The sequence below is a fragment of the Anomaloglossus baeobatrachus genome, chromosome 7 (genome assembly GCF_048569485.1).
Source record: "Anomaloglossus baeobatrachus isolate aAnoBae1 chromosome 7, aAnoBae1.hap1, whole genome shotgun sequence".
NCBI classification, from domain to species: Eukaryota; Metazoa; Chordata; class Amphibia; order Anura; family Aromobatidae; genus Anomaloglossus; species Anomaloglossus baeobatrachus.
In genome coordinates this window covers 309,689,866-309,704,442 of record NC_134359.1, presented here as the reverse complement: position 1 = coordinate 309,704,442, position 14,577 = coordinate 309,689,866, and the positions used below count along the sequence as shown (strand labels likewise).

At 51.5% G+C, this 14,577-nt stretch overlaps 1 protein-coding gene across 1 annotated transcript in view; it reads left to right on the top strand.

The window, feature by feature from the left end:
- The window catches only part of QPRT (quinolinate phosphoribosyltransferase), a 66,940-nt gene extending 56,614 nt beyond the window's left edge, over positions 1-10,326 (top strand). The window contains exon 4 of the mRNA XM_075319911.1: positions 10,096-10,326. Within this exon, the coding sequence (XP_075176026.1) occupies positions 10,096-10,326 (231 nt within the window). The remainder of the gene's footprint in view (positions 1-10,095) is intronic.
- Positions 10,327-14,577: the final 4,251 nt, after the last annotated feature.

Below are 14,577 nucleotides of genomic sequence, written 5' to 3'. Positions count from 1 at the left end.
CCACTGCTCCCAGTACAGATCCCTGCGGCCCCCACTGCTCCCAGTACAGATCCCTGCAGCCCCCGCTGCTCCCAGTACAGATCCCTGCGGCCCCCACTGCTCCCAGTACAGATCCCTGCGGCCCCCACTGCTCCCAGTACAGATCCCTGCGGCCCCCACTGCTCCCAGTACAGATCCCTGCGGCCCCCACTGCTCCCAGTACAGATCCCTGCAGTCCCCACTGCTCCCAGTACAGGTCCATGCAGTCCCCACTGCTCCCAGTACAGATCCCTGCGGCCCCCACTGCTCCCAGTACAGATCCCTGTGGCCCCCACTGCTCCCAGTACAGATCCCAGAGGCCCCCACTGCTCCCAGTACAGATCCCTGCAGTCCCCACTACTCCCAGTACAGATCCCTGCGGCCCCCACTGCTCCCAGTACAGATCCCTGCGGCCCCCACTGCTCCCAGTACAGATCCCTGCGGTCCCCACTGCTCCCAGTACAGATCCCTGCGGTCCCCACTGCTCCCAGTACAGATCCCTGCGGCCCCCACTGGTCCCAGTACAGATCCCCGCAGCCCCCACTGCTCCCAGTACAGATCCCTGCGGCCCCCACTGCTCCCAGTACAGATCCCTGCGGTCCCCACTGCTCCCAGTACAGATCCCTGCGGCCCCCACTGCTCCCAGTACAGATCCCTGCGGCCCCCACTGGTCCCAGCACAGATCCCTGCGGTCCCCACTGCTGCCAGTACAGATCCCTGCGGTCCCCACTGCTCCCAGTTTAGGTCCCTGCGCTCCCCACTGCTCCCAGTACAGATCCCTGCGGTCCCCACTGCTCCCAGTACAGATCCCTGCGGCCCTCACTGCTCCCAGTACAGATCCCTGCGGCCCCCACTGCTCCCAGTACAGATCCCTGCGGCCCTCACTGCTCCCAGTACAGATCCCTGCGGTCCCCACTGCTGCCAGTACAGATCCCTGCGGTCCCCACTGCTCCCAGTTTAGGTCCCTGCGCTCCCCACTGCTCCCAGTACAGATCCCTGCGGTCCCCACTGCTCCCAGTACAGATCCCTGCGGCCCCCACTGCTCCCAGTACAGATCCCTGCGGTCCCCACTGCTCCCAGTACAGATGCCTGCGGTCCCCACTGCTCCCAGTACAGATCCCTGCGGCCCCCACTGCTCCCAGTACAGATCCCTGCGGCCCCCACTGCTCCCAGTACAGATCCCTGCAGTCCCCACTGCTCCCAGTACAGATCCCTGCAGTCCCCACTGCTCCCAGTACAGATCCCTGCGGCCCCCACTGCTCCCAGTACAGATCCCTGCGGCCCCCACTGGTCCCAGTACAGATCCCCGCAGCCCCCACTGCTCCCAGTACAGATCCCTGCGGTCCCCACTGCTCCCAGTACAGATCCCTGCGGTCCCCACTGCTCCCAGTACAGATCCCTGCGGCCCCCACTGCTCCCAGTACAGATCCCTGCGGTCCCCACTGCTCCCAGTACAGATCCCTGCGGCCCCCACTGCTCCCAGTACAGATCCTTGCGGTCCCCACTGCTCCCAGTACAGATCCCTGCGGTCCCCACTGCTCCCAGTACAGATCCCTGCGGTCACCACTGCTCCCAGTACAGATCCCTGCGGTCCCCACTGCTCCCAGTACAGATACCTGCAGTCCTCACTGCTCCCAGTACAGATCCCTGCGGCCCCCACTGCTCCCAGTACAGATCCCTGCGGCCCCCACTGCTCCCAGTACAGATCCCTGCGGTCCCCACTGCTCCCAGTACAGATCCCTGCGGTCCCCACTGCTCCAGTACAGATCCCTGCGGCCCCCACTGCTCCCAGTACAGATCCCTGCGGTCCCCACTGCTGCCAGTACAGATCCCTGCGGTCCCCACTGCTGCCAGTACAGATCCCTGCGGTCCCCACTGCTGCCAGTACAGATCCCTGCGGTCCCCACTGCTGCCAGTACAGATCCCTGCGGTCCCCACTGCTCCCAGTTTAGGTCCCTGCGCTCCCCACTGCTCCCAGTACAGATCCCTGCGGTCCCCACTGCTCCCAGTACAGATCCCTGCGGCCCCCACTGCTCCCAGTACAGATCCCTGCAGCCCCGACTGCTCCCAGTACAGATCCCTGCGGCCCCCACTGCTCCCAGTACAGATCCCTGCGGTCCCCACTGCTCCCAGTACAGATCCCTGCGGTCCCCACTGCTCCCAGTACAGATCCCTGCGGCCCCGACTGCTCCCAGTACCAGTCCCTGCGGTCCCCACTGCTCCCAGTACAGATCCCTGCAGCCCCCACTGCTCCCAGTACAGATCCCTGCGGCCCCCACTGCTCCCAGTACAGATCCCTGCGGTCCCCACTGCTTCCAGTACAGATCCCTGCGGTCCCCACTGCTCCCAGTACAGATGCCTGCGGCCCCCACTGCTCCCAGTACAGATCCCTGCGGCCCCGACTGCTCCCAGTACAGATCCCTGCGGTCCCCACTGCTCCCAGTACAGATCCCTGCGGCCCCGACTGCTCCCAGTACAGATCCCTGCGGCCCCCACTGCTCCCAGTACAGATCCCTGCGGCCCCCACTGCTCCCAGTACAGATCCCTGCGGCCCCCACTGCTCCCAGTACAGATCCCTGCGGCCCCCACTGCTCCCAGTACAGATCCCTGCAGCCCCCGCTGCTCCCAGTACAGATCCCTGCGGCCCCCACTGCTCCCAGTACAGATCCCTGCGGCCCCCACTGCTCCCAGTACAGATCCCTGCGGCCCCCACTGCTCCCAGTACAGATACCTGCAGTCCCCACTGCTCCCAGTACAGGTCCATGCAGTCCCCACTGCTCCCAGTACAGATCCCTGCCGTCCCCACTGCTCCCAGTACAGATCCCTGCGGCCCTTACTGCTCCCAGTACAGATCCCTGCGGTTCCCACTGCTCCCAGTACAGATCCCTGCGGCCCCCACTGCTCCCAGTACAGATCCCTGCTGACCCCAATGCTCCCAGTACAGATCCCTGCAGCCCCCACTGCTCCCAGTACAGATCCCTGCGGTCCCCACTGCTCCCAGTACAGATCCCTGCGGCCCCCACTGCTCCCAGCACAGATCCCTGCGGCCCCCACTGCTCCCAGTACAGATCCCTGCAGTCCCCACTGCTCCCAGTACAGATCCCTGCGGTCCCCACTGCTCCCAGTACAGATCCCTGCGGCCTCCACTGCTCCCAGTACAGATCCCTGCGGTCCCCACTGCTCCCAGTACAGATCCCTGCGGCCCCCACTGCTCCCAGTACAGATCCCTGCAGCCCACACTGCTCCCAGTACAGATCCCTGCGGCCTCCACTGCTCCCAGTACAGATCCCTGCGGCCCCCACTGCTCCCAGTACAGATCCCTGCGCGCCCCACTGCTCCCAGTACAGATCCCTGCAGCCCACACTGCTCCCAGTACAGATCCCTGCGGCCTCCACTGCTCCCAGTACAGATCCCTGCGGCCCCCACTGCTCCCACTACAGATCCCTGCGGTCCCCACTGCTCCCAGTACAGATCCCTGCGCTCCCCACTGCTCCCAGTACAGATCCCTGCGGCCCCCACTGCTCCCAGTACAGATCCCTGCGGCCCCCACTGCTCCCAGTACAGATCCCTGCAGTCCCCACTGCTCCCAGTACAGATCCCTGCGGCCCCCCCACTGCTCCCAGTACAGATCCCTGCGGCCCCCACTGCTCCCAGTACAGATCCCTGCGGTCCCCACTGCTCCCAGTACAGATCCCTGCGGCCCCCACTGCTCCCAGTACAGATCCCTGCGGCCCCCACTGCACCCAGTACAGGTCCCTGCGGCCCCCACCGCTCCCAGTACAGATCCCTGCGGCCCCCACTGCTCCAAGTACAGATCCCTGTGGTCCCCACTGCTCCCAGTACAGATTCCTGCGGTCCCCACTGCTCCCAGTACAGATCCCCACTGCTCCCAGTACAGATCCCTGTGGCACCCACTACTCCCTGTACAGATCACTGCGGTCCCCACTGCTCCCAGTACAGATCCCTGTGGCCCCCACTGCTCCCTGTACAGATCACTGCGGTCCCCACTGCTCCCAGTACCGGTCCCTGCGGCCCCCACTGCTCTCAGTACAGATCCCTGCGGTCCCCACTGCTCCCAGTACAGATCCCAGCGGCCCCCACTGCTCCCAGTACAGATCCCTGCGGTCCCCACTGCTCCCAGTACAGATCCCTGCATCCTCCACTGCTCCCAGTACAGATCCCTGCAGCCCCCCCACTGCTCCCAGTACAGATCCCTCTGGTCCCCACTGCTCCCAGTACAGATCCCTGCGGTCCTCACTGCTCCCAGTACAGATCCCTGCAGCCCCCACTGCTCCCAGTACAGATCCCTGCGGTCCCCACTGCTCCCAGTACAGATCCCTGCGGCCTCCACTGCTCCCAGCACAGATCCCTGCGGCCCCCACTGCTCCCAGTACAGATCCCTGCAGCCCCCACTGCTCCCAGTACAGATCCCTGCGACCCCCACTGCTCTCAGTACAGATCCCTGCGGTCCCCACTGCTCCCAGTACAGATCCCTGCGGCCCCCACTGCTCCCAGTACAGATCCCTGCGGTTCCCATTGCTCCCAGTACAGATCCCTGCGGTCCCCACTGCTCCCAGTACAAATCCCTGCGGCCCCCACTGCTCTCAGTACAGATCCCTGCGGCCCCCACTGCTCTCAGTACAGATCCCTGCGGCCCCCACTGCTCTCAGTACAGATCCCTGCGGTCCCCACTGCTCCCAGTACAGATCCCTGCGGTCCCCACTGCTCCCAGTACAGATCCCTGCGGTCCCCACTGCTCCCAGTACAGATCCCTGCGGCCCCCACTGCTCCCAGTACAGATCCCTGCGGTCCCCACTGCTCCCAGTACAGATCCCTGAGGCCCCCACTGCTCCCAGTACAGATCCCTGCGGCCCCCACTGCTCCCACTACAGATCCCTGCAGTCCCCACTGCTCCCAGTACAGATCCCTGCGGCCCCCACTGCTCCCAGTACAGATCCCTGCGGTCCCCACTGCTCCCAGTACAGATCCCTGCGGCCCCCACTGCTCCCAGTACAGATCCCTGCGGCCCCCACTGCTGACTAGCCCATTTAGAGAATGTACCATGTATGACTACTCTTTGTTTCCTATCTTTTAGCCAATTCCTTACCCAGTTGCATATAGTTCCCCCTAGTCCTTGTGTGTAGCCCCACCAGTATTGTGTCGGTGCATTACCTTCAGGGACTCCACGTGGATGGAACAGTCTGGTCACAGGTAGGAAACCTTCTTTTAGGATTGTCGTGACACCACTCTCAGAATTGCGGTCAGTGGGGACCGCCACAGCAGGTTAAGGGATGCCTGGGGCTGATGGTGGGTGCAGTCAGTTGTAATAGCCTCCTGAGAGTGAGGCAAGCCCCAGGGCCCTGTGTAGGTGTGTGGAACCACAAGGCGCAGAATAACTCAACACAAGCAGAATGTCTTTCAGGGGTTTTACTCACTGATGGTGGCAGGGTGAGTAACCCGGGCGTAGCTGGGATGAACCAGGCTGGAACCAGGTGTCCTTCAGGCTGACTGATGAGGGTGGCTACTGACTCGCCTTCCTTAGCCCTCTGTTGTTTGTGGTAACCCCGACTTTCAGTCCCTATGGGGGTCACCCAGGGAAGTTGCTGCTCCCCTCGTTTCGGCCCGTCTGCTTGTAGCCTGGACCAGGTCACTCCGGCTGCTTGCCTCCTGTGAACTATGGGCCCTCGTTTTGCTACGTGGCTGCGGACTCTGTGGTGTTGTCTTGGGGGTATAAAGTGCCCCCTCAAGCAGGTTTGGCAAGGGAAAGGTGAATCTATCCCTGCACTGGGACCTGTTACCCCTGCGGGCCTGGTACCACCCTGACAGTCTCCTTACTTTCCACTCCGTTGCTCTCTCTTTAGCTGTGTGTGGATTTCGGGCAGCAATGCCAGGTGATCGTTCTCCCCCGTCAGTAGTCACTGCGCGTACGTTGTCAGAATTGTGTAGAGCTACAGGGTCTGCTTCTGCTCTCCCTGAACTTCACCACTCAACTGCCTGGCTCACTGTTCCCTCCTCTCCTGTTCTTGCCTACGTCACCTAGCAACCAGGCTCTCTACCACACCCCTTGAGTGGAGATGGAGGCCTCGCCCCCTCCTGGGATCCCCAGGGGTCCTCCCAAAGGTACATGTGTGAGACCTGATCACTATGCGCCTGTGTAGTCACACCTCGGTCAGCCTTCTGGATTACCTGTTTTGTACTGTCCCCAGCATGGGTGCAGTACTCAGTGGTGCCTGACCAGGTCAGGGGCGCCACACTTGCTTCTGGAGCTTTAGTATAAGGCTATTATGTGGTTCAGGAGCAAATGCCTTTACAAAGTCCAGATAAATCCCATCAGCTGCATTACCAATATCCAGGTCTGCACTTACCTCCCCATAGAACCCCAACAGGTTGGTCAGACACGACTTATCTCTCATGAATCCATGCTGTCTGTCAGTTATCATATTATTTTCTGCAATATATTTTTGCATGTCATCCCTTAAAATGCCCTCACACCTTGCACACCACTGATGTCAGGCTTACTGGACGGTAGTTGCCTGGATCCACCCTCTTACCTTTCTTAGATATCGGTACCACATCAGCAATCCTCCAATCCTGAGGCACCAACCCTGTTACAAGCGAGTCTAAAAAGATGAGATACAGCGGTCTGTCTATTTACGGAGCTCAATTCCCTCAATACTCGTGGATGAATGCCATCTGGCCCGGGGATTTGTCAATGTTTAATTTACTCAGACGCAGGCGTACTTCATCTTGTGTTAAATTAATTCTATTGGGTGGGGAACTTTGATTTTTCACTTGTTGAATGATCCTGGTACAGTCAGTTCCTTGGTGAATACAGATGAGAAATGCCTATTTAATATCTCAGTCTTTTGTTTGTCCTCTATAACTAACTTGTTATTATATTTTAAGGGGCCGATACTATGCTTTGTTTTCCTTTTGGCATTAATGTATTTAAAAAAGATTTTGGAATTTATTTTAATGTCATTGGCGATTTTTGTTTCAGTAGCTAGTTTTGCTTATTTGATTTCTTTTTTGCATTTCCTATTGATATCTTTATACTCCTGCAATGCTATTTCTGTATTCTCAGCCTTCAAGATTTTAAACGCCCTTTGTTTTTGTGTTATGATACTTTGTACTGTCTTATTTATCCATAGTGGTTTCTTTTTATTCCTGGACGTTTTATTACCAGAGGGTATAGGTTTTTTACAGGACTCTAGTAGTATATCCTTAAACTTTCCCCATTTATGTTCGGTATCCCCAGTTACCATGACTTTGTCCCAATCTACACATTTAAGCTCTTCCCTTAATTTGTTGAAATCAGCTTTCCTAAAATTCCAGGTTTTAGCATTTCCCCTGTGAAATGTTCTATTGACTATTACTTTGATGCTTCTCATATTATAATCGCTGGTGCCCAAGTGCTCCCGTCAACATGATCACACTGCATCCAACCATGAGTACCCATGATCACACTGCATCCAACCATGAGTACCCGTGATCAGACTGCATCCAACCATGAGTACCCGTGATCAGACTGCATCCCACTATGAATATAACATTATCCCTACACAAACCCTACACAAATGTTATAACTTATTTTTACACCACGATATAGATGCACACTGCGTATTGTGATTCCAAGCAGTCACATATGCTACCACACAGGCTGGGGGGCGATCTGACTGCAACCAATCACACATTTAGACTGCTGGTGGGCGGGGAAACAGTGAATATGTATGAGGCTAATGAGCGGCCTCAGAAGTTGTGTTACAGCTGCGCTGGAGACTCGGTAAGTATAACGCACCTGCTCTAATCACCCTAGCCCTTTCTACCACCATTTTAAGGAACAGAATGTGTCGTTGCTTACCAGTCAAGGAGAGAATTTAGCAAAGCAAGGGTACTAAAATAGTGGTCACAATTAAAAATTAACCTTTAATATTTATGTTTTAAAAAATTTTTTACCACACACCATAAATGGTTGCAAAAATCAACCAACTAAATAGGGCTGATGTTCAAGCCCCTATCATTACCAAATCAAGGACACTGTGTAACCAGTAGTGATTCTACTGGAATAACACCGATTGAGACAATTGTCCCATATGTAACGTATAGATTAATGATCCATAGCATGGAAAAACATTTGAGTGGGTATAATCCCACTATAATGACAATATTAGAGACTACAAGACGTAACTGTCTCCACAAAAGTGTGCAAAAGCTGCAAACTGCAGCAATCAAAGAACCAAAAAATGGTCAATTGAAACACAAACTTGTTTTTAGTTGTCCAGTAACAAGGGGGGGGCACCAATCCGCCTCACAATACCCCTTAGCTGGCAACAATCTGACCTTATGTTTTCTTAGACCTCCCGACGCGTTTCTTAATCAGTCTTAATCCTCAGGGGACTGTGGTCAAGAAATAACAACTTCATTAAAGAGACGGACAACCAACATACTGTGTCCGGGCTGGTAATAACCATTACCAGCCCGGACACAGTATGTTGGTTGTCCGTCTCTTTAATGAAGTTGTTATTTCTTGACCACAGTCCCCTGAGGATTAAGACTAATTAAGAAACGCGTCGGGAGGTCTAAGAAAACATAAGGTCAGATTGTTGCCAGCTAAGGGGTATTGTGAGGCGGATTGGTGCCCCCCCCTTGTTACTGGACAACTAAAAACAAGTTTGTGTTTCAATTGACCATTTTTTGGTTCTTTGATTGCTGCAGTTTGCAGCTTTTGCACACTTTTGTGGAGACAGTTACGTCTTGTAGTCTCTAATATTGTCATTATAGTGGGATTATACCCACTCAAATGTTTTTCCATGCTATGGATCATTAATCTATACGTTACATATGGGACAATTGTCTCAATCGGTGTTATTCCAGTAGAATCACTACTGGTTACACAGTGTCCTTGATTTGGTAATGATAGGGGCTTGAACATCAGCCCTATTTAGTTGGTTGATTTTTGCAACCATTTATGGTGTGTGGTAAAAAAATTTTTAAAACATAAATATTAAAGGTTAATTTTTAATTGTGACCACTATTTTAGTACCCTTGCTTTGCTAAATTCTCTACCACCATTTTAAACCTCATGATTCGGATCCCCATAGACTTATATGGGGATCAGTGTCCAGTCAGATATCCGGAACTGGGTTTCGCCCATCACTAATAGACAGTCATGGTTAAAGGCCTCGATTTGGAGGAATTTTCTTTTATGTTTTAAAAAAATACATTTGTGAAGTGGGATAATTATTTCACAACAAATGCAAAAATTCAGTACAATTGCTTAAGAGAAGGTAGCCCACTACCTCTGACTTACAATAATAACAAACGTTTTATTGCTGCGGCTTGCTGCTGCTTTGTAGTGCATTAATAATGAAGAAAACAATGTGTCATTATTATTGCGACACAGCAGAACAGATGCAGCCACACCACATCACTGATGGGTCACACGCACGGCTGCTGGGGCTTCTCATCTGTCCCCTGTCAATTCAATCTCTGCTTTATTTGCAGAATACTACTCTCATCTTCTTCACTGCTGCACTTGTACAATATTACTTTTTAGAGTTATTGACCAATGTTTCAGAGATATCTTTTTAAACGGAGCTTCGCACTCTGACTTCCTCTCATTATTCTAATCACCCTAAAGTGGCTGCTGGATTCCCCACCTCTGCTTTTATACAGGCTATGATAGTCCCTCCTGATTGGCTGCACTATACCATGTGATGTGATAGCTGCAAGTCTTCATGGAGAAGCCCAATCCTTTGGTGCATATCGGATGTAATGTTTTGCAATGTGTAAAATGGCGATGGCATTTTTGGGCGATTTGTGTAAATCTAACTCCAAACTGTACACATTTTCCAGGAACTGCGAATTTCATAAACTTTGACACTAACTCGGTTGCCATCAGGTGCATTCATTCCTCTCTACAGTTCTTTACAGCTACATTAATTTTTTAGTGTTGGTAAACTATATGGGGTAGTATATTGTTAGTGCTGGTTATTTGTGCGATGGGTACATCATTAGATATAGTATATGTTTGTCTGATGAGCTGACTATCTTCCCTTCTGCATCTGCCCTCTATAGTTGCTTCACAAAGCTGCTTTCACCGTGAAGACTGCTTTTCCGAGAGTTGTGGTTGAAGCTTCTGGAGGCGTCACTCCACTCAACCTTCTTGAGTTTGTCGGTCCTCATGTGGACATGGTGTCATTGGGGTGTCTTACTCAGGGACCTCCTAGTATTGACTTCTCCCTGAAATTATACAAAGGTTTAAAGGGTGATACCTCACAGCCTTGCTCCATCACTCCTACAGATTAAAGAGCAGAATTACCACTAGACAACTCAATTACACACCAATTATTTACAAACGGACCCTCAAATGTCACAAACCTGGAGCAAAGAAGCCTGAAATACAGCCAGCTAAGGTGCAGGGACGAGAACTTCTTACCATGATGTGATCAAGTCAGGGTCTCCTAAAGAGTCGCTCTGTCCATCCACACGCTGCACCATCTACATACCAAGACTACATTAAAAGGGTACACCAGTACAAAACCATGAGATGCCAAACACCAGGAGAAACCAGTACAAAACTATCACATGCCCGACACCAGGAGAAACTGGTACAAAGCCAAGAGATGCCAAACACCAGGAGAAACCAGTACAAAGCCATGACATGCCCGACACCAGGAGAAACTAGTACAAAGCCATGAGATGCCGAACACTATGAGAAACTAGTACAAAGCAATGAGATCCCAAACACCATGAGAAACTAGTACAAAGCCATGACATGCCCGACACCAGGGGAAACCAGTACAAAGCCATGAGATGCCAAACACCAGGAGAAACCAGTACAAAACTATGACATGCCCGACACCAGGAGAAACTGGTACAAAGCCAAGAGATGCCAAACACCAGGAGAAACCAGTACAAAGCCATGACATGCCCGACACCAGGAGAAACTAGTACAAAGCCATGACATGCCCGACACCAGGACAAACTAGTACAAAGCCATGAGATGCCGAACACTATGAGAAACTAGTACAAAGCAATGAGATCCCAAACACCATGAGAAACTAGTACAAAGCCATGACATGCCCAACACCATGAGAAACTAGTACAAAGCCATGACATGACCAACACCATGAGAAACTAGTACAAAGCCATGACATGCCCGACGCCATAAGAAACTAGTACAATGCGATAAGATGCCGAACACCATGAGAAACTAGTACAAAGCCATGACATGCCGAACACCATGAGAAACTAGTACAAAGCCATGACATGCCAGACACCTGGAGAAACTAGTACAAAGCCATGACATGCCGAACACCATGAGAAACTAGTACAAAGCCATGAGATGCCAGACACCTGGAGAAACCAGTACCAAGCCATGACATGCCGAACACCATGAGAAACTAGTACAAAGCCATGAGATGCCAGACACCATGAGAAACTAGTACAAAGCCATGACATGCCGAACACCATGAGAAACTAGTACAAAGCCATGACATGCCAGACACCAGGAGAAACCAGTACAAAGCCATGACATGCCCGACACCATGAGAAACTAGTACAAAGCCATGACATGCCAGACACCTGGAGAAACCAGTACAAAGCCATGACATGCCCGACACCATGAGAAACTAGTACAAAGCGATAAGATGCCGAACACCTGGAGAAACCAGTACAAAGCCATGACATGCCGAACACCATGAGAAACTAGTACAAAGCCATGACATGCCAGAGACCATGAGAAACTAGTACAAAGCCATGACATGCCCAACACCATGAGAAACTAGTACAAAACCATGACATGCCCAACACCATGAGAAACTAGTACAAAGCCATGACATGCCAGACACCAGGAGAAACCAGTACAAAGCCATGACATGCCCGACACCATGAGAAACTAGTACAAAGCGATAAGATGCCGAACACCTGGAGAAACCAGTACAAAGCCATGACATGCCGAACACCATGAGAAACTAGTACAAAGCCATGACATGCCAGAGACCTGGAGAAACTAGTACAAAGCCATGAGATGCCAGACACCATGAGAAACTAGTACAAAACCATGACATGCCCGACACCAGGAGAAACTAGTACAAAGCCATGACATGACCGACACCATGAGAAACTAGTACAAACTGATAAGATGCCGAACACCTGGAGAAACCAGTACAAAGCCATGACATGCCTAACACCATGAGAAACTAGTACAAAGCCATGACATGCCAGACACCATGAGAAACTAGTACAAAGCCATGACATGCCCGACACCATGAGAAACTAGTACAAAACCATGACATGCCCGACACCAGGAGAAACTAGTACAAAACCATGACATGCCCGACACCATGAGAAACTAGTACAAAGTGATAAGATGCCGAACACCTGGAGAAACCAGTACAAAGCCATGACATGCTGAACACCATGAGAAACTAGTACAAAGCCATGACATGCCCGACACCAGGAGAAACTAGTACAAAACCATGACATGCCAGACACCAGGAGAAACCAGTACAAAACCATGACATGCCCGACACCAGGAGAAACTAGTACAAAACCATGACATGCCCGACACCATGAGAAACTAGTACAAAACCATTACATGCCAGACACCAGGAGAAACTAGTACAAAACCATGACATGCCAGACACCAGGAGAAACTAGTACAAAACCATGACATGCCAGACACCAGGAGAAACTAGTACAAAACCATGACATGCCCGACACCATGAGAAACTAGTACAAAGCCATGACATGCCGAACACCATGAGAAACTAGTACAAAGCCATGACATGCCAGACACCAGGAGAAACCAGTACAAAATCATGACATGCCCGACACCATGAGAAACTAGTACAAAACCATGACATGCCCGACACCAGGAGAAACCAGTACAAAACCACAAGATGTCAGTGGAACACCTTGAGAAACTAGTACAAAGCCATGACATGCCTGACACCAGGAGAAACTAGTACAAAACCATGACATGCCAGACACCAGAAGAAACCAGTACAAAATCATGACATGCCCGACACCATGAGAAACTAGTACAAAACCATGACATGCCAGACACCAGGAGAAACTAGTACAAAACCATGACATGCCAGACACCAGGAGAAACTAGTACAAAACCATGACATGCCCGACACCATGAGAAACTAGTACAAAGCCATGACATGCCAGACACCATGAGAAACTAGTACAAAGCCATGACATGCCAGACACCATGAGAAACTAGTACAAAGCCATGACATGACCAACACCATGAGAAACTAGTACAAAGTGATAAGATGCCGAACATCTGGAGAAACCAGTACAAAACCATGACATGCCAGACACCAGGAGAAACTAGTACAAAGCCATGAGATGCCAGACACCATGAGAAACTAGTACAAAACCATGACATGCCAGACACCATGAGAAACTAGTACAAAGCCATGACATGCCAGACACCATGAGAAACTAGTACAAAGCCATGACATGACCAACACCATGAGAAACTAGTACAAAGCCATGACATGCTGAACACCAGGAGAAACTAGTACAAAGCCATGAGATGCCAGACACCATGTGAAACTAGTACAAAACCATGACATGCCAGACACCAGGAGAAACTAGTACAAAGCCATGACATGCCAGACACCAGGAGAAACTAGTACAAAGCCATGACATGCCAGACACCAGGAGAAACTAGTACAAAGCCATGACATGCCCGACACCATGAGAAACTAGTACAAAACCATGACATGCCAGACACCATGAGAAACTAGTACAAAGCCATGACATGCCAGACACCATGAGAAACTAGTACAAAGCCATGACATGACCAACACCATGAGAAACTAGTACAAAGTGATAAGATGCCGAACACCTGGAGAAACCAGTACAAAACCATGACATGCCAGACACCAGGAGAAACTAGTACAAAGCCATGAGATGCCAGACACCATGAGAAACTAGTACAAAACCATGACATGCCAGACACCATGAGAAACTAGTACAAAGCCATGACATGCCAGACACCATGAGAAACTAGTACAAAGCCATGACATGCCAGACACCATGAGAAACTAGTACAAAGCCATGACATGACCAACACCATGAGAAACTAGTACAAAACCATGACATGCCAGACACCATGAGAAACTAGTACAAAGCCATGACATGCCAGACACCATGAGAAACTAGTACAAAGCCATGACATGACCAACACCATGAGAAACTAGTACAAAGTGATAAGATGCCGAACACCTGGAGAAACCAGTACAAAGCCATGACATGCCTAACACCATGAGAAACTAGTACAAAGCCATGAGATGCCAGACACCATGAGAAACTAGTACAAAACCATGACATGCCAGACACCAGGAGAAACTAGTACAAAACCATGACATGCCAGACACCATGAGAAACTAGTACAAAGCCATGACATGCCAGACACCATGAGAAACTAGTACAAAGCCATGACATGCCAGACACCATGAGAAACTAGTACAAAGCCATGACATGACCAACACCATGAGAAACTAGTACAAAACCATGACATGCCAGACACCATGA